General features: G+C 42.8%; 1 protein-coding gene across 20 annotated transcripts in view; it reads left to right on the top strand.

The window, feature by feature from the left end:
* The first annotated feature begins 4,856 nt into the window (after window positions 1-4,856).
* LOC121530886 (AP2-associated protein kinase 1) overlaps window positions 4,857-23,874 on the top strand; it is a 38,397-nt gene continuing 19,379 nt past the window's right edge. For all 20 annotated transcript variants that reach the window (XM_041836214.2, XM_041836223.2, XM_041836222.2 and 17 more), the window contains exons 1-8: window positions 4,857-5,621; window positions 16,816-16,934; window positions 19,092-19,200; window positions 19,328-19,470; window positions 19,711-19,832; window positions 20,034-20,115; window positions 20,240-20,372; window positions 22,044-22,147. In XM_041836214.2, the coding sequence (XP_041692148.2) occupies window positions 5,459-5,621; window positions 16,816-16,934; window positions 19,092-19,200; window positions 19,328-19,470; window positions 19,711-19,832; window positions 20,034-20,115; window positions 20,240-20,372; window positions 22,044-22,147 (975 nt within the window). In that variant the 5' untranslated portion in view covers window positions 4,857-5,458. The remainder of the gene's footprint in view (window positions 5,622-16,815; window positions 16,935-19,091; window positions 19,201-19,327; window positions 19,471-19,710; window positions 19,833-20,033; window positions 20,116-20,239; window positions 20,373-22,043; window positions 22,148-23,874) is intronic.

Genomic DNA, 23,874 nt, shown 5'->3' with positions numbered 1-23,874 from the left:
GCAGCATTGATGGTCCCCAAGAACACAGTGGCCTCCATCATTATTAAATGTAAGAAGTTTGGAACCACCAAGACTCTTCCTAGAGCTGGCCGCCCAGCCAAACTGAGCAATCGGGGGAGAAGGGCCTTGGTCAGGGAGGTGACTAAGAACCCGATGGTCAGGCCTTTATGGTAGAGTGGCCAGACGGCAGCCACTCTTCAGTAAAAGGCACATGACAGCCCGCTTGGAGTTTGCCAAAAGGCACCTAAAGACTCTCAGACCATGAGAAACAAGATTCTCTGGTCTGATGAAACAAAGATTTAACTCTTTGGCCTGAATGCCACGCATCACATCTGGAGGAAACCTGGCACCATCCCTATGGTGAAGCATGGTGATGGCAGTATCATGCTGGGGGGATGTTTTTCAGCGGCAGGGACTGGGAGACTAGTCAGGATCGAGGGAAAGATGAACGGAGCAATGTACAGAGAGATCCTTGATGAAAACCTGCTCCAGACCGATCAGGACCTCAGACTGGGGTGACGGTTCACCTTCCAACAGGACAACGACCCTAAGCACACAGCCAAGACAACGCAGGAGTGGCTTCGGGACAATGTACTTGAGTGGCCCAGCCAGAGCCTGAACTTGAACCCGATCAAACATCTCTGGAGAGACCTGAAAATAGCTGTACAGCAACGTTCCCCATCCAACCTGACAGAGCTTGAAAGGATCTGCAGAGAAGAATGGGAGAAACTCCCCAAATACAGGTGTGCCAAGCTTGTAGCGTCATACCCAATAAGACTTGAGGTTGTAATTGCTGCCAAAGGTGCTTCAACAAAGTACTGAGTAAAGGGTCTGAATACTTATGTAAATGTGATATTTCCGTTTTTATTTTAAATATAAATGGGCAAAAATGTCTATAAACCTGTTTTAATTTGTCATTTTGGGGTATTGTGTGTAGATTGATGAGGGGGAAAAAACAATTTAATCAATTTGAGAATAAGGCTGTAACATAACAAAATGTGGAAAAAGTAAAGGGTTCTGAATACTTTCCGAATGCACTGTATATACAGGGTCCGTGCCAGTACCAAATGTACAGGGATCCTGGAGTGGTTAAGGTAGATATGTACATGTAGGCAGGGTTAAGGAGAAAGTGTCTGGTAGCAGGATTACATTTTTACATTTTAGTCATTTAGCAGACGCTCTTATCCAGAGCGAGTGCATACATTTTTCATACTGGCCCCCCATGGGAATCGAACCCACAACCCTGCCGTTGCAAGCACCATGCTCTACCAACTGAGCTACAGGAGGGCTTAATAAATATAATGATTTTTATTATTATTATTAATCAATATAGCTAGCAGCAGCATACGTGGTGATGAGTGTGTGTGTGTGTGTGTGTGTGTGTGTGTGTGTGTGTGTGCAGGAGTGTCAGTTTTGGCATGTGAGTGTATGGGTAGAGACCCATGAGTGGCATATAGTCAGTGCAGACAGAGCGTGGGCGAGGGTGGGCAGCCATTGCCTAGCTGTTCAAAAGTCGCAGTGCCTGGAGTCTTTGGCTGTTCAAAAGTCGTATTGCCTGGAGTCTTTGGCTGTTCAAAAGTCGTATTGCCTGGAGTCTTTGGCTGTTCAAAAGTCGCAGTGCCTGGAGTCTTTGGCTGTTCAAAAGTCGTATTGCCTGGAGTCTTTGGCTGTTCAAAAGTCGCAGTGCCTGGAGTCTTTGGCTGTTCAAAAGTCGTATTGCCTGGAGTCTTTGGCTGTTCAAAAGTCGTATTGCCTGGAGTCTTTGGCTGTTCAAAAGTCGTATTGCCTGGAGTCTTTGGCTGTTCAAAAGTCTCAGTGCCTGGAGTCTTTGGCTGTTCAAAAGTCGTATTGCCTGGAGTCTTTGGCTGTTCAAAAGTCGCAGTGCTTGGGGATAGAAGCTATCTCGGAGCCTGTTGGTCCAGGACCCAATGCTCCGGTACCGCCTGCCGGACAGTAGCAGAGAGAGCAGTCCATGGCTGGGGTGGCTGGAGTCTTTGGACATTTTTCCAGCCTTCCTCAGACACTGCCTGGTATTGTATATATGTCCTGGATGTCCTTATGTGCAAGATCAGGGTTCAGGATATCAGCTCCTGAAATACACCAAACAATCTGAGAACCATAGTACCATGTGCAAGTTACACTACTTACTACTTAATCACATCATTGCAGATTGATCTTCTTTTGACAATGTATGTGGAAGCATTCTTTCATGGTGATCACCATTATAGGATTCTTTCTTGGCATTCACCATTATACTCAATCAATCTGATATAAACATTCTTGCAATAATCTTTTTTCTGATAATTCATACGAAATACAACATCATACGAAATACAACGAAATACAACATGTTGTTGTGAAATAATTAATTGATGTTCTCTCCAAATAGGACCGCTTTAGTAAACAAACCCACTTAGGCCACAACTACTTCCATCTACCTGAGCTTTGAAATTCCCACAACAATGAGAAAATTCATATTTCAGAACAATGTTCACAACCTTTCCATGTAATGCCAAATACTGTAGCGCTAGATATTTATTTAGTGAGTGAAGAATGCCTTCCAGTTCCTTCTAATACTGCTTTAAGGAGTCCATTATTTGAACAATCAATGTTATTCTATTGCGAATGTAACAGTTGTTATAGTACTTTGTGAATTTCACCAGGTTCATATATTAATATAGCATGTTTATTTGTTATTATGCATGCCTGCATCCTGGGAATAGGGGAGTGTGTACTTACGTTTTGCCCTGCATGCTCGTGCTCAAATAATTTTGATGCACTATGAGAGGTAGGCACGCTTTTTCTGTCGTCTTCAAAAAAGTTTGATTCCTTTAAGCACAAAGTCATACACACAGTGTTTTGTTCATGAATAATGTTGTATATTTAGAGTTTACTCATTAGTGGATGGTATTGTTAAGATGCAATTGTAATTGTACTTTTTAGGATGATATTAACATTCTGAATTCAACATGTGGTTACTAGCTAGCTAAGGTATTATATGTGTGAACGATGGCTAGCTCCTCAACTGATCCCAGTCCTTTGTATTGTGCGTCTATGTTGTAGAAAGAGGCGACAATGGGCAGAACATATTTGTACTCTACAAATGTTTTGTCTTTTCTTTTGGATGCAGGTATGTGGTTTTATGTTATGTGTTGATACATTTATAAGGAGAGGCTGTACTCATTTTTGTATTCTATAAATAATTGTGATGCACTATGAGAGAAAGAGGCGACAATGGGCAGGACATATTTGTACTCTACAAATGTTTTGTATTTTCTTTTGGATGCAGACAGAATTCTGATTCATTAAAACAGCCTGATCTCCGAAGTCCACGTCTATAGTCCCGATCAATCACACACAACGCAGAGCTACAGCGGTGCAGCACACCACCGGTTACACAAGCACATACTTTCTGTTTCATGTTTATACTGTAGCTATGGCCATCCAATGTGCTTTTAAATTCACAGGTATTATTACATTCTCAAAACGCCACCAATTGCATGCTATTCTCGGTACCTTAGGCAGAACATTTCTCCTCTCAGAACAGAGATTATGTAACGGTTGGCTAACAAAAGAAGTGGGGCACATCATCACAAAGTGATCCTCCAAATGAGATTTTACAAGATCAAGGTACACATCAATTATTATTATTTTAAAAAAAAAATTGTCATTTAGCAGACGCTCTTATCCAGAGCGACTTACAGTTAGTGATTGCATACTATTATCTTATCACTGAACCAATTTCCATTGCTTATTACATCAAAATCCTCAGCTGTTAGTTAAGACAGTTTCCTCTGAGTTGGCTTAGGATGTCTTTATGTTGAGAGGAATCACATTCCTTGCATTTGTCAGTGCATAAGTGAATGGCTTCTTTCAGACCAAAGAGGCAAACGTTTTGATTGATTGCTATTGTGTAGGCGACCAAGGTGGGTTTAAGAAAATCTTTGGAAGGCTATGCATAATTGGGGTGATATAAACCTATGGCAACATGATTTTAGGATACTAAAAAAATTGTATTTGTGTGGCCAAGCGATTGACCTGATGCATTTTTTGGCACATGGCTGGCCGTGGGCTGATTTAAATGTGTAAAGGTGCGCAGCCGGCTCATCACCATTAGGATAATCTAGGTTGCTTACAGCAGGTTTTCCCAAAGGTCCTGCAAAGAATAATGTGAAACACAACCAAAACAAACAGCAAATGCATCCAACAAGTTTGTAGAGTCACACGCTTGATGTAATCATTGCGTGCTAGGAATATGGGACCACATACTAAACTTTTGACTACTTTAATACACATATAAGTGAATTTGTCCCAATACTTTTGGTCCCCTAGAATGTGGGACTATGTACAAAAAGTGCTGTCATTTCTAAACGGTTCACCCAATATGATGAAAATACCCTCAAATTAAAGCTGCGGTCTGTACTTTAACTTGAATTATAGTCATTGTATCACTTCAAATCCGAAGTGCTGGAGTACAGAGCCAAAACAACAAAAATGTGTCACTGTCCCAATACTTTTGGAGCTCACTGTACATTCTACAGACCCTAATGAGTATTCCCTACAATACTTTTACGTGGCACCGAGGTATTTCATGTACAGTGATTTGCATTAGGGGCATTTATTTGACCTTGGAACATGTTTAAAACCCAAATGTAATGCAAATGTCATTATGTCACTTAAATATGAACAAATATGAATCATTGTTAATGTTTATACAATTATTTTTCATATATCATGAATAAATTCAGGCTATTGACACTTTTCTACTATTACGTGGAGGACTTTTATTTAGACAATTTCCCGAAATTCCGTGACCCGGAAGTACTTATTTTTAGTGTCGCTGACGAGACGCTGATTGCGCCAAGTATACTACGGGAGCAAATCGGGCAATGAATTACTAGCTAGTATCTAGGACACCAAAGTATCTAGATAGGCAGCTAATTATCGAATATAAACCAGGGAGGAGAATCAGGAGTCAACACCAAGAAAGATCTCTCGATAAACTGGTGAAATAAATGCCTTTACGCTGAAAAATGGGTGGAGATGTGTGTAAATAGAAGCTAGCGAGAGTAGCTAGCTAACGTTAGCAGGCTGCCAACGCAATTGTCAAAGCCAGCTAGGGCTTTTTTGTTACTGCTGTCATTAGCTAACTGGTTAGTCGCTGCTAATGTGAGAGCAATAACAACTAGCCAGTTATTCATTGCTTAACCGTGACATCTCGTCGTGTGTTGATAGCTAGTTAACTATTTAACTAGCTTGCTATTATGACAGTCGAAACCTTGTTAGCTAGTAGCGCCTGGAAATCGAACGAGCAGGCTCTTCAAGAGGATAGCTTTAGTTAGCCTAAGTTGGCTACGGTCATTCAATTATCCAAAGCTGATAGTAAACAACATCTAGACGTTATTGTGAATAGGTATTGATTGCAAACCAGTCGACACTTGGCTAACATCACCGGAAAATGAAGAAGTTCTTCGATTCACGCCGGGAACTTGTGAGTTCCGGGCCTGGTTCTGGAGCGGGTGGAGGAGGCGCTGGGTCCGGCAGCAGCGGTGGTAGTTTCATTGGACGGGTTTTCACCATTGGACGGTATCAAGTGACCGTTGATGAAACTGTTGCTGAAGGTGAGGTAACATTAGAGTAATTTATCTGCTATTTCATTAATTACACCCAGGCAAGCTAATATATCCCTAAATTGCCCTACCTATCGCTAGTGACAAGAATGCCCTTGCTTTGGTGATCTAGCTAGCCTAGCTGTTTTTGTTTACAAATTGTGGAATAACTGATTGGCGTAGAAATATTATTGGGGATATTCTGTTATCAATAATTATGTTATCAGAATTTTACAGTATGCCTGGGGGCCTTGGGAGGGCATGGTCTACAACTGTATCAGCTGTGAGCTCCTCAGACAGCTGTAGTGTCACTGCTGGTGTCAGGATTCATTTGGAATGTGACCACCAGACTGATAAGAATTATGGAAATCTAAAAACTGGAAAGTCTGCTTCCTGAAGGAGACGGGATCTAGGGTGTGGGCGACGGCGTGAGGAACATGGAATTGGAATCTCGCCTCATCATGAATTGCAAACATAATAGGCTAACCTCTCTAACCCCCATTGCTCAAGGCAAGGAGGAACAAGGTATTCATTTTAAGGCTGATCAGACATATTACATTGACTGAGTCCCAGCTCTTGATGACAAATGGAGAGGGAACCAAACACGTGAGTTTCTGATGAGGGTATAAATGCAATTTGCTACATGGGGGTAAAGTCAACAGGGAGTGGGGAGGCCTATCACTTAGGTTAGCAGGTTAGCACCTGCTCCACACCATACATTATCTTTCAGATTCGATTTGGAGTGTTCTGGTGGTTAGCTGCTTGTCTCTGGTCACTGACTGATATGGGTGTGTGCATTTGCGTCAGTGTTGGTTGGAACATTGCCCCGGGTGAACCAGGTTAGTGTTGATTGCATTTGTTTGCATTTGTTTTGGAACCGGGCTGCCTCCCGGGAGTGAGCCAGGTGACCCGTTTTGGCTGACAGCGAAGTCAGCTCAAAACAAAAATGACGCAGGTTAAGCACGTGGAGTAATGAGTAGGATTTTGTGTCTTCACATGCAAATGTGATTGCTTTTGATAAAAATGCATCGTTTGCCTTCCCAATTAAAACTAGTTTGAAAATTCTAACATATACAGTACCCTCCCCTATATTTCAAGGTGTCATAAGTATTGGGACAAATTGACTTGTGAATTACATTTATTTAAAAGTTAAGCACCAAATTGGCTACGTCAAGCTTGTGACTACAAACTAGCCGGATTATGTTGTGCCTAATAGAAATGAATGGTAATAATGTATTGTCATTTTGGAGTTACTTTTATTGTAAATAAGACTATAATATGTTTCTGAACACTTTCACATTAATGTGGATGCTACCATGATTACGGATAATCATGAATGTATTGTGAATAATGATGAGTGAGAAAGTTACAGTGGAATAAATATCATACCCCCCATCTTTAACTTTCTCACTCAGAATTTTTCACTATTCATCATTCATGCATGCACGTTAATGTAGAAGTGTTCAGAAAAATATTATATTCTTATTTACAATAAAAGTGACTCAAATCACACAATACATTATTTACCATTTATATCTATTGGGCACAACATAAGCCGAAACAACCAAAACACTGTAAAGGATGTCGTGCTGCTTGCTTAGCTAGTACCACTTCCTCCCTATTCGGCCCATACCTGGCGCGAACTCAGGACCTCTGCCTTGCTAGCACACGTGACCACCCTCCTGAAGCGTCTTACCAGTCGACACCACGTGAAAAGCTAGCTATTCGCTGGCGCAAGTGGGGACACTTCAGGCTGAGGAATACGTTTCAGGCTGAGGAGTACATTCACCCCCTAAAACTTACTCAACAGCGACCCCAGTATTGAGCTCAGCGCACTGTAGATCTAAAGGACGTCACCCTGCTTGCTTAGCGAGTACCACTTTCTCTTTGCTTCAAGTCCCCAAGACACGTCTCCGAACTATGGGGGACCAAGCCTTCTGCTCCCCCCTGCCCCTTGCCTATGGAATGCTCTCCCTGACCATCTGAGAGCCACTCCATCGCTCAGAACTTTTAAAACTGGCCTTAAAATCCACTTCTACGTGCTCTATTTCATAGTCCTAGTATAAAATACATTTAGCACCTAGCCCACTATTGCTATATTACCTGCCTTGATTCTAAATGTATGTAGTTTTTATTATATCTAATTTATGTTTTTCCTCAGTAGAGCTTTGAGAACTCTGTAATGAAAAGCGCCATACAAATTAAATGTATTATTTTTATATTATTATTATTTATATTGGGCCCAAAATAATCTGAAACTCAACCAAAAAATCTGCAAATGCGTCCAACAAGTTTGTAGAGTCACAAGATTGATGTAATCATTGAATGCTAGGAATATGGGACCAAATACTAAACTTTTGACTCAATTTGTCCAAATACTTATGACTCCTTCAAATTGGGGGACTAGATGCATAAAGTGCATTAATTTCTAAACGGTCAAACAGACATGTATGAATATACTTCAAATATAAGGTGACATTCTGTACTGTCGCCTCCATATAAAAAAATTTAAATCTTAAATCCAAAATGCCGGAGTATAGAGACAAATTCAAAGTTTTAGCTTCACTGTCCAAATAAATACGTAGGGGAGTATATTTGATGGAAAAGAGATGTTGTATGTCTCTGAACGATGCATCATGCTGCCTTGTTGACACATGACCAAGCGGCGCAGATTACTGTTCGATTTGAGAAGGGCACTCCTCCCTCAACGTTTTTGTCCGTTCAAGTCACGGGCCATAGCCCGGTGCACCGCGGTTCAGCTTAACCGAACACCCTCACTGACACACCTTACCCTTTGAGCGTTGTATGTTCTCTTTTGTCACATGACGTTGATCATCTTGTCTTTGTCGTTCCTACAGTTGAACACAACACACAGATCCTGCCTCCTACTAGTGACTGTATAAGTATCTCTGACATCCCTGGACTCATTGTTTTTACTGGGTCTTTTTTAATATGTTTGGTAGCTTTGTGAAACCGGTGAGTCTGGACTTACTGTAATATGCCAAATATAGGACAAGCCTAGGTCAGAATCCAGACTATTAATAGGCTCTGTTGCACTGTTAAGATGCATGCTAGCATTGGCTCTTTAGTAAAACTACTCAAAGTCTAGTCTAATCTGATGGGTTGTCCCTATTGTTTGTCAAGGTTTCTTCCCCGTCATAAAAGTATGCTTTATTTACTTTGAAGAACTACAAAAAATAGTGATTTTTGTCTGACAGCATAGGCAGCAGCTCTATAGAGATGAGATGACTTGGAATTAAATAATAAAGTAATCAAATAAAACATATGTAATATACATAACTTAAATATTTTATTAAAGTCATGTTAATAAGTGATAAGCAGTAATGGGCAGTCACAAGGCCTACCATCATGATACTTTTATTAATTTTTATTCTGTGTTACAGCATAGTAATCGAACCGAAACTACCTCAGCACTACTATCAGTTCCTGATTTAGAGGGGAACAGTTAAGAAATGCACTGGAACTGACTTCGAGGTCCAGAGTTGAGTTTGAGGGCTCTACACAGTACCGTCGCGTCAATGGGCTATTTACACCCTCACTGTCTAGTCTGCTGAGCCCAACGTTGTTTGTCCCACACACTGGTGCTCTGCTTTAGGGACAATGCTATGCTGATCCACAAACCATGGTCAAAGTGAATGTGCCATTTTGTCAGCTGAGATGGCCTGTTGCTGAATAATGGATGGACAGTGTGATTTATTCATCACTGGTATAGATGGGCACCATCTGTCGGTCCGCACCACGCCTGGTTAAATGCCTGGATCATAGAATTAGGAATTACAATACTTATAAAGTATGATATATAAAAACGTACTATTAAATTATCTCTATGGCCTGGATATCCTCACCTTCAGTCCTCAGCAGGCTTAGGACTACTCCTCTATGAAAGTGAGTGTGCCATTCAGAGGGGACAGTGACACATGGGGGTTGTTGGATGGTACAATCAATTCACAGTGAAACAGCTCAGTATAACATGAAATGGATAACTTTCTGTATATTCTCAAACCATGCATGAACAGGCTGCTTTCTGTATGCTGATGTGGTTTACTGATCTGGGACCAGTGGTGAACCAGCTGATCTGACTCACTCAAACCACTCCTGCTCTCCATTAGAAATCGCACATTTTGACAAATTACAGTTGGAATGTTTTTCGAGGGATCATGTTTCCTGGCTGTAGATTTTCTCTCCAGTCAGGTTGTTTGTTCAGATGGTTTTGAGGTATTGCTGGGTCACATTTGCAGGAATTTAAAAAGCTGCTTTACCCCTGTTCACTCAGCAAACCGAAAACCAAAAAGCATTTAGCTGCAACTAGGGATGTTAGCGGTTAACCGTTAATTGGTTAGCCACCGAAAATATGTTTGACCGGTCATGCTTATCGGCAGGGTGCGACTTTCACCGGGGCCCCCACATTCTGAAATTGCATTTTTGTCCCCCCCCCCCAGTTTTATCATTGGAATGTGATCCAAAACGAGGCAATGGTGTGCTTTACAACCATACGGACGCCTCCGAGCAGTCGGGTAGGCTGTTTAGAGTGTTTATCCAACTGGATAAAAATATATATGTTTTTGTCCCCACCACTTCTAAAACCAAAGTTGCGCCCTTGCTTAACGGTCTATAGGGTAATTTGCATAATATTGTGGAATCAAATTAGCGCGTGTGTATCTTCATTAGTTTTCATGCATTATATTTATCACACATGCACATCATAGAGAGCGTACTTTGAGGAGTAGAATTGCCTACCACATGTCAGACAGCAGGAGAGTAGCTCCTCAAAAGCCTGTAGGCTACAGGAGTGAAACCTGCTTTTGTAAGCCCAGTCATTGCGCAACAAATACCCATTCTAAATGCAATCGTGTGTTAAAAAACTTTGTTGGCCACGATTGAAAAGGATCTATTTTTATTTCTCAATCTCAAATCGTAATTAAAGTGCGCCTCCCATTCACCATTCGGGTGTATAGGCTATAGCCTGCCTACAGTTGACCATCAGCACGTCACACACCACTTTGCAATGTGAGCTTGAGGCAGTATAATGTTTTGAAACCTGAGCGTTTTACTTTACTTCAAATAATGAAGCATGTCTTACCTTGGTTCAAAGTGTGAAAATCCATCCATAGAAACGTGGAGGCAATTATCTTATAAAGACTTCCTTGTGCCATTAACCAGCATTTCTCTCCTGTTCTGTTGGTTTTCATATCAACTTTATTTCGTTGTCCATAAGCCAAAGGCACAATCTTAGTCATATTAGCAACCCATCATAGTTGTTGCTATTAGATTCCCCCTCTTTCTAAGTTTCTAACAGAGTTTTTAATATCTGTCACAACTGCTCACATTAGGTGCTCTGGTTAGAACAGTGTTTTCTGCGAATTGCATTTTGGCAAATATAGCCTTTTGAACTATAAGACTATAGGCTTGCTATTTTTGCACGTTTCCATTAAGTTCTTAGTGAAAATGTCCGGTCCTTGTATGCATGCATAGTATCAGAGAGGAAGAGACAAACGAGAGGTTTCGCTCTCGCCAAAATCTGTCCAAAATAAGCCCAATGTGTTTCTATGGGCTTATTTTGGGCCTAAGCTTGTTGCCTGCCTTCCAGCCTTGGGATGACTCCCATTGTTAGGGCAGAAGCATAATAAGCATCTCGTCATTGTATACAGATCTCAGATAGTATTTTCTGTTGGTCATGTCATTTTACTATTTGAAAAAAATGTAATCGTTTTGACCGGTTATTGAGGGTCAGTTAGTCGGCAGCAAAAATTACCGAAATTGTCATCCCTAGCCGCAACACTTTCTCTTTACAATAAACAAGGTTGGCCATTTGCTCCAGCTTACATCATAATATTACTGCTGGTATGGTAACACTAGCCCTCTCCAGTGCTCTATGTCTGTGTCTAGACTTGACAGTTCATGCAGCTTTCGTATTCTGACCATGTCGTTCTGATCATGGAATTCCAAACGCGTCATGCACTAACACCTACATTTAAATGTGTCTACCGTGTCCAGATTCCCTTTTCCCACACTATATTCAAATGCCAGTATGCGTTCTACAAACGGTGGAATAGTCAAAGTATGATAACACAACTGATGGCAGTCGCTAACTAGCCAGCAAACCTCTGTAGCAAGCTAGCAAGCAACACTAAAGGGATTGCAAACGGGTTAGCATAACTCTAGCCAAACAATAAATAGTTTTGCGAAGACGTTCTTCATACGCTAGGAACGTATTTCTTCCAACGTTATAATGAAAAGGTGCCTCTCGGTCCCAAAACACACGTTTTGTGGGAAGAGTGCTGATGACGTCGCACACTGTATGTGCTTTCGGTAGCCTGAATGTGTCCAGACTGAGGATAAATCTGCACACAATGCATCCCTGACCACCTCCTGAAGTGGTCAGCCAGATCTGAACACAATCAGACCACAAAGCGACTTTTGTGCGTCTAGACCCGTCTTTTCAATGCGGTCTTCGTATTCTGATAGCAGAAGTCGCATGTAAGTATCAAGTGTAGTCATCCATATATGACTGGCATTGTCATGGAGGAAGCTTTCCTGCTGCTGCTGCTGCCACCATCACACACACAATGCAGCCACTGGGGCATACTGGGGAAAATGCAAGGCTCGACTTTTAAACTGGCTGTCTTTTAATTTTTCTATTCACCAATTAGTATCAGCTGGTGCAAGCTGGTTTAATATTAATGCCTACTGGAGACAAGACATTGCCAGTAGAATTGTCTTCTCAATGCAGAATGCAGGGTAATGCATACTCCTCAGTGAGCATGTTTGTAAACAATATAGTAGTCGTGTTTATTTATAGTAGGCTACATGCTGTTACACAAGCTCCATTGCAGTTTACTGAACTGTATCCAAAAAGTGTTTCTATTTGTATGTGTTTGGTTGAGTGGACAGCAGGGTATTATACTGACTGTCATCAGTGTTAAAGGGGTATTTTGTAGCTCTTGTTGTTGGCCTGTCCAGTCTGGTAAGAGTCAGTGTGCTGGTGCATGTAATTTAAGAAGGTTGCTAATCCCTCTAATTTCATGCAGGCGCCCGAGATTAGAAGGCGCGAACTAGCAGGTGCTTGGCAGGGCAAACCCAACATCAGCTGAGGCAGGACCACACACACACACACACACACACACACACACACACACAGACTCTGGAGTGTTTACATCTACATGTTTGTGTACTTGCCCTCACAGTGTATTCTGATGTTCAATTTGATTCAGGCACAAAACAAGCTTTGCTGGATACACTATTTTGCATACATTTGCATGAATGTGTTTGAACTTGTTCATATGAGACAGTACAAACTGCTGAGACAGCCTATTTAAAAAGTTCTCAAAGCGGTCAATCATAAATAAGCCGCATGGGGTTTCTTTCAACTCATCTTCCTCATTCTGTCTTTAATACTCAATACTTAGGTCTATGGTGATTAATTATAGTGCAGCTGTGATGAATAGAAAATACAGAAGGGAGTTGATTTTAGCCTGGCCCATGGGTCATACATTTACTAATACCATGTCCTTGGCTTAGTGATGCGAGGCGAGCTGGATGACTCAGCCCAGGGCATTGCTCAGCGCAAGCAGCAACACACGGCATTCTGGCCTGGGAGAGCACGGGGCTGGCTACCCACAGGCCTCTCTGAGCAGCAGCAGCAGCCTCCTCTAATAGGACTGACTGTGTTTGTGTCTGTCCGAGTGAGTAATAAAGACCGAGGCCTGTGTCCGTAGGCCCATACTTGCGTCTTAAATAGTAGGCCGTTTGAGTATGCGGAAATAGGAAGTGTTATATTATGTGCATTTTTGAAAATCTAGTGTCGTTTAAATGCCAGGATGTTATACTAATTTCGGCTTTTCCTCTAGTAAAATTCGCTGCACACTTTTCGGGAATTTAAAATGCATTGGAAGAGGGGGGCTGCAAGTTTTGATAGCTAGATCTCTTTGAGTAGACGACTTGCAAGATAGCGAATAGCGAAGCTTCTGCGGTGGTCTTCAGATGGAAGTCGTTTTTTTGTTCTCCTTAAAATGATCACGACTATTTAATTGTCACATTACTTCTTTGAAAACAGATCTGCTGCCTGCTGTGCCTTTAGTAAAGCTAGCTACTCGAAGTTGCGTTAACGAGCATTACCCATAGACTTCCAGTCATTGTGCGATCTGCTAGCATGCTAGTAGATACCCAAATAATTCCAGTCGTTGCTCTAATGCTAGTTTAACGTCCTCCATACTGGACACAGAGACATACAAATGGTATCCACAAGTTCATCTGACTCTGGGGAAGTAGATAAAGGGCCTCATTGCCAAAATCTGGAAGTATCCCTTTAATTTATTCATTTTCCTTTTGTAAAACCCAAAGTGGATTTAAGTTCTCATCAAAAAGTGTTTATTGTTTGTAATAAAAAATAATAATAATTGATACCGGTACATCTACTGTTGGTGTGTTTTACTTTCAACATTTCAACATTTAAAAAATGCACTCGCAAATCTGAGCTATCTTGTTGCTGGTGCATGGGTAAGCAATAAGGCCCGAGGGGGTGTGGTATATGGCCGATATACCACGGCTAAGGAGTGTTCTTAAGCGCAATGCAACGCGGAGTTCCTGGATACAGCCCTTAGCCATGGTATATTGGCCATATACCACAAATCCCAGAGGTGCCTTATTGCTATTATAAACTGGTTACCAACGTAATTGGAGCAGTAAAAATAACTTTTGTCATACCCGTGGTATACGGTCTGATATACCACGGATGTCAGCCAATCAGCATTCAGGGCTCAAACCACCCAGTGTATAATAACAATTAGATAAGTGTAAACAAAAAAGAAACCCGCACACTGCACTTGCTAGTATCACTTTTTTATTGAAGCTTAGGTGTTGGCCTCTTGGCCTTTGTCAGAGCTTTTTGCTCTACTAAACTAAATAAACCATCTTTGGTATAATAATTGATTACATTTCAATAGCACTTTTCATAATTCCAAAGCGCATCAAAAGCAAAAAACAAACAAGCATGAGTAGCATAACTATAGTTGGCTAGGTCAACCAATAGAGGCCAAGTCTGAGTGCATGCATCCTCCAAAGATGGAGAGGGACAGTGCATGGCTTGATCAGAGGAAGGTGGTCATGGAGATGGTTGATGAAGATTGAGTCTGGTGACGATCTTGTAGAGGGCTACTCTGGGAACCAGCCTGAGTCTTGTAGCCACTAGACTTCTCCTTCACAATGTATGGCACCCACTTGTGTGACGCCTCATCAGTTCTGGGTGGTTACCACACACAGTTCAGAGTAGTAGCCAGTCATCCTCATTATGCATCTCCCATTCCTCTCAAGCTTCAGGTGACTCTTCAGTTGATACATGCGTAGGCCTTACGGTACACTCAAGATTACTCCAAATGCTAGCTACTTGGCTAACATTAGCCCAAAACAACAACATGAAAGGTCACTGGGTGGGGCTACGGACGATCCTTTCTGCTTCATATGAAGCTGTAACTGATGGTAACTGCTAAATAGTATGTAGTACACAGTATGCCTTTTAACTAAGTAGCAGGCAAGCCAGATTCTGGACATGGCCAGAGACTCGCTGCAGGGTTGAAATGCTTTAGCTGTGCCAGCAGTAGAAATAGACAAGGAAGCAGTTGTCCAATAAAATGCTCTCAATGATTTGGACCTCGCTTGTTTTATAGGCTGCAGGTGCTCTGTATTCACATACACAGCCACCTCCCAGTTTGTATTGATTCTGCCCAGAGCATGAAGGCCCCTTTTTTAAAGAATAATCTACAAGGTTCAGGAGGACAGACAAGCCTGTTGTCTGTGGTGCAGGGTGAGGAGCCACTGTGAAGTGTTTATGGTGCTTGTGTGTGGATGCAGAAGAGAGAACAACCAATAGGAAGTCAATTTCTTTTTCAGATTAGTGAAACTTGATCCTGGCCCATATCTGCCTCTGCTCTGATCCCTCCAGCTCAGCCAGTGGAGGCTGTGGGCCAGCCAGATGCAGGCCAGCCCGGGAGGTGCTGAGTTAGCCTAGTGCATGTCAATGCAGCAGCACAGCAGAGCTCTCAACCAACCCCTCAGAGCATTAGCTCACCTTTTACTAGCCTGTAATCAGACACAAATACTACCCACACCTTACAGTGCTGTGCTGCAATAACACTGTAGAGCCACCAATCCTTCGAAACACCATATCTGCATCACTGACATAATGCACTACTGTTTTACCTCTCTTTGAACAATGTGAGAAAATTCTAGCTAAGATGCATGCTCAGTATGTTTGGTTCCAGACTGGTGTTATTCTTTATGGAGGCAACGCTAGCCCCCTCACTGTGTGAATGGTGTGTAGATGAAAGAGCCCAGTGTTGTATCACCCATGGATCACAGCAAGCCAGCACTGCCTCCTGGTTCACCAGAAACAAATAGTGTGCACAGCCAGCCACACAATCACTCATGGTTTTGTGTATCTGCATATGTCTGAATTAGCAGGCGAGAGGGAGAGAAATGGAGAGACCCAGACAAAAGGGCTGTTTTGGAGCCGTGCCGACTGCCCTGTGTGTCAGCCCAATGTGCCTCTAATAGTCGGATGATGGACTCTCACTCACACTTCACCTTCTCCAGTCACAGTGCGGCTGCTCTGCTTCCTGCAGTCTTCCTCTGATTCTCATCTCTACTGCTGACTCACCAATGCTATTTTGAGCCTTCCTTTACCACAGTTTAATCCACCCCTCTGACTGAACACAGATTTCACAACATTTCTTCCCAGCTAGCTCTGCCACTGTTTATCCGGGGTCATACAGTGTGTATTTATTTCAGAAGTTTATATGAGAGAGAGGATGAACGTTTCCAGTGTTGTGTGGTGTGCTGCTGTCATGATGAGGTAATGGACCGACTGAAGGAGGCCTGCTCTGCTCTGCTGTACTCCCAGTCAGCCACTATGCAGTATCAGCAGCTTTGACTCATCCAGGCTGACTGGCCATGACTCTGTGCTAATTCAGTCACTGTTACTGACATTTGTCAAGGTCAAAGCGAAGCTCGTCATTTAGCCATTTGGCTCGAGGGGAAACCAGCGTCACAAAACAAACATTTTTGTCGCTCCATATTTAGCTGGTCTCTTGTGTTTATTGTATTCTGTTAGGTTAGCTGACAACGCAGGTGGCCTCAGTGGTGACCTGTGCCACTCAGTCAAAGGTCAATGCTGAAATCTTTCTCTCTCCAGGAGGCTTTGCCATTGTGTTCCTGGTGCGGACCCACCAGGGGGTGCGCTGTGCCCTGAAGAGGATGTACGTCAACAACGAGCACGACCTGCATATCTGCAAGCTAGAGATCCAGATCATGGTGAGAACCGGCTCTGGGCTGGAGTTCTGCTCAGTCTGTCACCCTGTCTACCTTTATAATGCACAGGCTCTCTCAGACAAATGGGCTTCACAAAGGGGGCAAATCACTGTGCCACTGCTGTAGTGAAGCTGATGTAGAACCACACAGATAAAACTACACAAATAAAATAATAGGATTGTGTTTCTATTCTGGAAGAGGTGATATGGGAGAGAGTTGCTGACTATGGAAGGGGGGGGGGTTGACAAAACTAACTTAAACAAACATATACAGGGAGGGAGGGAGGGAGGGAGAGAGAGAGAGAGGGAGCAGAAAGGTGTGTAGTAACTGAGTCACACTCTTAGCTCAGTTAGAGCCTGCTGCTGAATATGTTGAGTTGGAATTCATGCAGATAAACTCCCCCACCCCCTTGGGCCTCAGTTCCCTAACTTGAGGCCATGCTGTAAGATAACCAGCCCCTGCAGCCACACCCTGGGGGGCATTATTGGTACAGGATGACTATCATTATTGGGTCGTTCCACGAAATGGGTGCCTTTTGCGTCCCTTTTATATTTTAAGTAGAAATAATGCACCAATATTGAATTTTAAAAGCCTGTCATATTAAATGAAGTACACTATAATATAGACCACATGAAGAATTCAATAGATCTGATTTTTAATATGAATAATGGCTATAGTGCCAAAATTCAGCATTTTGACATGTCCCTCCATCAACCCTGTCACTTCTAGGAAGATTTCAACTCACTTAATCCCCAAATGTCTCCAAGTTTCACCACCATTGTAAAGGCCTAGTTATTTTGCTGCTTTGACAGTCATTTCTGAAGGTTATTATTTATATTCATGTGATTGGTGATGTATTTACGTCTGTCCCTCATTTTAAGGCCAACCCTGTTATGCAAACAATTTACTCCTTTAAAATAATGGACCATTCCACCAAGTTAAATTATTCACAGCAAGTGACATTGTTTGAGGCCTCTGAACAGCATGGTGGAAAAGGAAGTAGGTCTTCTCTGTCTTTTTGGTCTATTTATAATTGTTTTATCAACTTTAACTGAGGTGGTCAAGTTCAACATATCAACTTTAATTTGATTTAACTTTCGTTATGTGTGGAACATGTATAATTCCTAATTTCATGAACACCATGTGGTCCCATGCTCTTCACAACATGAGGAGTAATGGCCGATCTTCACCTAAAACCTCAACGAGGCCCAAAGGTGACTTTATCACTTTGATATTATACGTGAGTTTATTTGTACAAGGGAGACTTGATCAATGAGAAAATGTTGGATTTATCTCTAACATGAATTTTAAATAATAGTTAAGCAGTTACATAAGTGTCCGTAACAGGGTTGACAGTGTGGAACAAGTGCAGATAAAATCTGTTATGGTAGCTTCTGATGTGTCTAGCTTAGTTCGACTACAGAGGGATGCCATGGTTACCGAGGTGATCTGGTGTCTGTGTTGTCTTGCTACTACTTCACCCTCCTACTGTAACCAAGTATTCCATCAAACTGTCTGTTCTCACTGGCTATACACCTGAATAAGAAAATATTTCTCAAACACTTTTTGGGTTGTAGGCTCATTTTTATGTTTCTCGCTCTCTCTTTTGCGCGCACACACAGGTTGGCATGACAGTGTGAAAGTGTTATCACACAGTGGTATTATTGGGTGCATATGAGGTAGGGATGTAGCTCAGTTGGTAGAGCATGGCATTTGCAACGCCAGGGTTGTGGGTTCGATTCCAGTATAAAAAATAAAAATGTATGCACTCACTAACTGTAAGTCGCTCTGGATAAGAGCGTCTGCTAAATGACTAAAATGTAAATGTAAATGTAAAATGCTCTTAGTTTATAGGATTTTAATGCCTGAGATGAGAATATTTGTTGTTCCGTACTCAACATATCCTCCATGCAATTGAATGTTGAAAGAAGAGATTAATTTAATTTCTTCCGTTTGCATGTCCAAAAGGCACCCTATTACTTCCAGCCTTTTGGCAGATCCTCAGGTTCAGCAAGCAGGAGCAGAATACACTCTGGCAATCCAAAAAACAAAGATCACCATTGTTATGGCAGCCTGTTTGGAATTTGAAAGCAAACCAGAGACCTATGAGGTTATTTAAATTCTTTGTAATATTAACCAATTGTGTGTGTGCATGTGCAGAGGGACCTTGTGGGCCACAGGAACATTGTGGGTTTCCTGGACTCCAGTATAACTGCAGTGGGAGCAGGAGATGTCTGGGAGGTCCTCATCCTCATGGACTTCTGTCGTGGTAATTCTGCCCCTCTTTCCTGATCAATCACTTTAGTGGTTTCATTAGTGTACAAACCTCATACCATGACAGGAGCGTATCTACTTTGTTTCCAAACCCATTGTAAGTCCTCCCTGGTTTGTTGCAGGTGGTCAGGTGGTGAACCTGATGAACCAGCGTCTGCAGACAGGCTTCACTGAGGCAGAGGTGCTGCAGATCTTCTGTGACACCTGCGAGGCCGTGGCCCGCCTCCACCAGTGCAAGACGCCAATCATCCATCGAGATCTCAAGGCACGAGCACTTCACACACACCCTCAGAGTCTGCACCCTACTCACACTTGCCTTTATCATGTCTTCTTTATCTGTTTGTCTTTAATAAATGTCCTAGCTGCATATATGTGTCCCAGCATGAGAAGTGAACCATGAAGTGTATAAATATGTTACACACCATTCAAAGATCAACTCAGGAGTCACCTGTCTCAGGAGTCACCTGTCTCAGCAGTCATCTTTGTGTCTCTATCTCCTCTGCAGGTGGAGAATATCCTACTCCATGACCGGGGACACTACGTGCTGTGTGACTTTGGCAGCGCCACCAACCGCTTCCAGGACCCTCAGACAGAGGGCGTGCCACTGGTGGAAGAGGAAATCAAGAAGTGAGTGATTCTGAAGAGCTTCACCTCAACTGGAATACTGAACTCATGGGAGTGGTTTGATAGTTTTAGTCTAGTGAACCAACAAGTACAACCGGTTGGGATGTTGTGGATTAACTGTGCCAAGTGAACCCTATTGAGGACATTTATCTGCAATTGAAGTCCTTCCTAAATTAGTGTGCTCCCTTGCTTCCCCACCTTAAGGTACACTACTCTGTCATACCGAGCCCCAGAGATGATCAACCTTTACAATGGCATGGTCATCACTACAAAGGCAGACATCTGGGTGAGTTGGCATACTGCTGAATCGCCATGAGAGATTATGACTGGTTTCTCTCCACTATAGAGTTATGTTGGCTTGATGCCAGGTAATAAAAGGTGTCCTGATGTGCACTGTGCTGTCTCTACAGGCTATGGGCTGCCTGCTGTATAAACTGTGCTACTTCACCCTGCCGTTTGGGGAGAGCCAGGTGGCCATCTGTGATGGCAGCTTCACTATTCCAGACAACTCCCGCTACTCCCAGGACATGCACTGCCTCATCAGTGAGTAGCCATCCTCCCTGTCAACTCCTACTGAATGGTCTGTGCGTTCGTATGTAAGAGAGTTGTCTTTCTGGCTCTGTCTTTCTCTCTGTGCCCCTTCTCTCTTTCACAGTGCAAGTCCTTTAGTCCAAAGAGATAAATATACAGTGCATTCGGAAAGTATTCAAACCCCTTGGATTTTCCCACATTTTATTACGTTACAGCCTTATTCTATAATGGATTAAATAGTTTTTCCCCCCTCATCAATCTACACACAATACCCCATAATGACAAAGCAAATCTATTCAAAATAGGAAACTGAAATATCACATTTACGTAAGTATTCAGACCCTTTACTCAGTACTTTGTTGAAGCACCTTTGGCAGCGATTACAGCCTTGAGTCTTCTTGGGTATGATGCTACAAGCTTGACACACCTGTATGTGGGGAGTTTCTCCCATTCTTCTCTGCAGATCCTCTCAAGCTCTGTCAGGTTGGATGGGGAGCGTCGCTGCACAGCTATTTCCAGGTCTCTCCAGAGATGTTTGATTGGGTTCAAGTCCGGGTTCTGGCTGGGCCACTCAAGGACATTCAGAGACTTGACCCGAAGCCACTCCTGCATTGTCTTGGCTGTGTGCTTAGGGTTGTTGTCCTGTTGGAAGGTGAACCTTCGCCCCAATCTGAGGTCCTGAGTGCTCTGGAGCAGGGTTTCATCAAGGATCTCTCTATACTTTGCTCCGTTCATCTTTCACTCGATCCTGACTAGTCTCCCAGTCCCTGCCGCTGAAAAACATCCCCACAGCATGATGCTGCCACCACCATGCTTCACCGTAGGGATGGTGCCAGGTTTCCTCCAGACGTGACGCTTGGCATTCAGGCCAAAGAGTTCAATCTTGGTATCATCAGACCAGAGAATCTTGTTTCTCATGGTCTGAGAGTCCTTTAGGTGCCTTTTGGCAAACTTTAAGCGGGCTGTAATGTGTCTTTTACTGAGGAGTGGCTTCCGTCTGGCCACTACCATAAAGGCATGATTGGTGGAGTGCTGCAGAGATTGTTGTCCTTCTGGAAGATTCTCCCATCTCCATATAGGAACTGTGGAGCTCTGTCAGTGACCATCGGGTTCTTGGTCACCTCCCTGACCAAGAACCTCCTTCTCCCCCGATTGCTCAGTTTGGCCAGCGGCCAGGTCTAGGAAGAGTCTTGGCGGTTCCAAACTTCTTCCATTAAAGAATGATGGAGGCCACTGTGTTCTTGGACCTTCAATGCTGCAGAAATGTTTTTGTACCCTTCCACAGATCTGTGCCTCTACGGACAGTTCCTTCAACCTCATGGCTTGGTTTTTGCTTTGACGTGCACTGTCAACTGTGGGACTTTTATATAGACTGGTGTGTGCCTTTCCAAATCATGTCCAATCAATTGAATTTACCAAATGTGGATTAAATGTAAACAGGATGCACATGAGCTCAATTTCGAGTCTCAAAGCAAAGGGTCTGAATACTTTATAAATGTGCAACATTTTCTAAACTGTTCGCTTTGTCATTATGGGGTACTGTGTTTAGATTGAGGGGGAATAAATCCATTTTAGAATAAGGCTGTAACGTAACAAAATGTGGAAAAAGTCAAATGGTCTGAACTTTCAGAATGCACTGTATCAGTATGATAATTACCAACCATATTTTCTTCCATTCATCAGGATACATGCTGGAGCCTGACCCTGAAAAGAGACCAGATATCTATCAAGTGTCCTACTTCGCCTTCAAGCTGGCCCGTATCGAATGCCCCATCCAGAACATACATGTAAGTCACCTCATCATCAGTAATGACAACAGGACTAGAAAATCTCCCCGGAGACGAAGGTTACAACCAAATAATTCAAAGGGTCATAATGTAGAGGAACTTTTAACTTTATCTGAATTGTTACCTTGCTCTCCAAATGCCAGGTGTAAGTCAATCATTGAAAGTAAGAGATGATACAGTGAGGGAAAAAAGTATTTGATCCCCTGCTGATTTTGTACGTTTGCCCACTGACAAAGAAATGATCAGTCTATAATTTTAATGGTAGGTTTATTTGAACAGTGAGAGACAGAATAACAACAAAAAAATCCAGAAAAACGCATATCAAAAATGTTATAAATTGATTTGCATTTTAATGAGGGAAATAAGTATTTGACCCCCTCTCAATCAGAAAAGATTTCTGGCTCCCAGGTGTCTTTTATACAGGTAACGAGCTGAGATTAGGAGCACACTCTTAAGGGAGTGCTCCTAATCTCAGCTTGTTACCTGTATAAAAGACACCTGTCCACAGAAGCAATCAATCAATCAGATTCCAAACTCTCCACCATGGCCAAGACCAAAGAGCTCTCCAAGGATGTCCGGGACAAGATTGTAGACCTACACAAGGCTGGAATGGGCTACAAGACCATCGCCAAGCAGCTTGGTGAGAAGGTGACAACAGTTGGTGCGATTATTCGCAAATGGAAGAAACACAAAAGAACTGTCAATCTCCCTCGGCCTGGGGCTCCATGCAAGATCTCACCTCGTGGAGTTGCAATGATCATGAGAACGGTGAGGAATCAGCCCAGAACTACACGGGAGGATCTTGTCAATGATCTCAAGGCAGCTGGGACCATAGTCACCAAGAAAACAATTGGTAACACACTATGCCGTGAAGGACTGAAATCCTGCAGCGCCCGCAAGGTCCCCCTGCTCAAGAAATCGCATATACAGGGCCGTCTGAGGTTTGCCAATGAACATCTGAATGATTCAGAGGAGAACTGGGTGAAAGTGTTGTGGTCAGATGAGACCAAAATTGAGCTCTTTGGCATCAACTCAACTCGCCGTGTTTGGAGGAGGAGGAATGCTGCCTATGACCCCAAGAACACCATCCCCACCGTCAAACATGGAGGTGGAAACATTATGCTTTGGGGGTGTTTATCTGCTAAGGGGACATGACAACTTCACCGCATCAAAGGGACGATGGACGGGGCCATGTACCGTCAAATCTTGGGTGAGAACCTCCTTCCCTCAGCCAGGGCATTGAAAATGGGTCGTGAATGGGTATTCCAGCATGACAATGACCCAAAACACACGGCCAAGGCAACAAAGGAGTGGCTCAAGAAGAAGCACATTAAGGTCCTGGAGTGGCCTAGCCAGTCTCCAGACCTTAATCACATAGAAAATCTGTGGAGGGAGCTGAAGGTTCGAGTTGACAAACATCAGCCTCGAAACCTTAATGACTTGGAGAAGATCTGCAAAGAGGAGTGGGACAAAATCCCTCCTGAGATGTGAGCAAACCTGGTGGCCAACTACAAGAAACATCTGACCTCTGTGATTGCCAACAAGGGTTTTGCCACCAAGTACTAAGTCATGTTTTGCAGAGGGGTCAAATACTTATTTCCCTCATTAAAATGCAAATCAATTTATAACATTTTTGACATGCGTTTTTCTGGATTTTGTTGTTGTTATTCTGTCTCTCACTGTTCAAATAAACCTACCATTAAAATTATAGACTGATCATTTCTTTG

This window comes from Coregonus clupeaformis, chromosome 18 (genome assembly GCF_020615455.1).
Source record: "Coregonus clupeaformis isolate EN_2021a chromosome 18, ASM2061545v1, whole genome shotgun sequence".
Taxonomy (NCBI): domain Eukaryota; kingdom Metazoa; phylum Chordata; class Actinopteri; order Salmoniformes; family Salmonidae; genus Coregonus; species Coregonus clupeaformis.
This window is presented reverse-complemented; position numbering and strand designations above follow the sequence as displayed.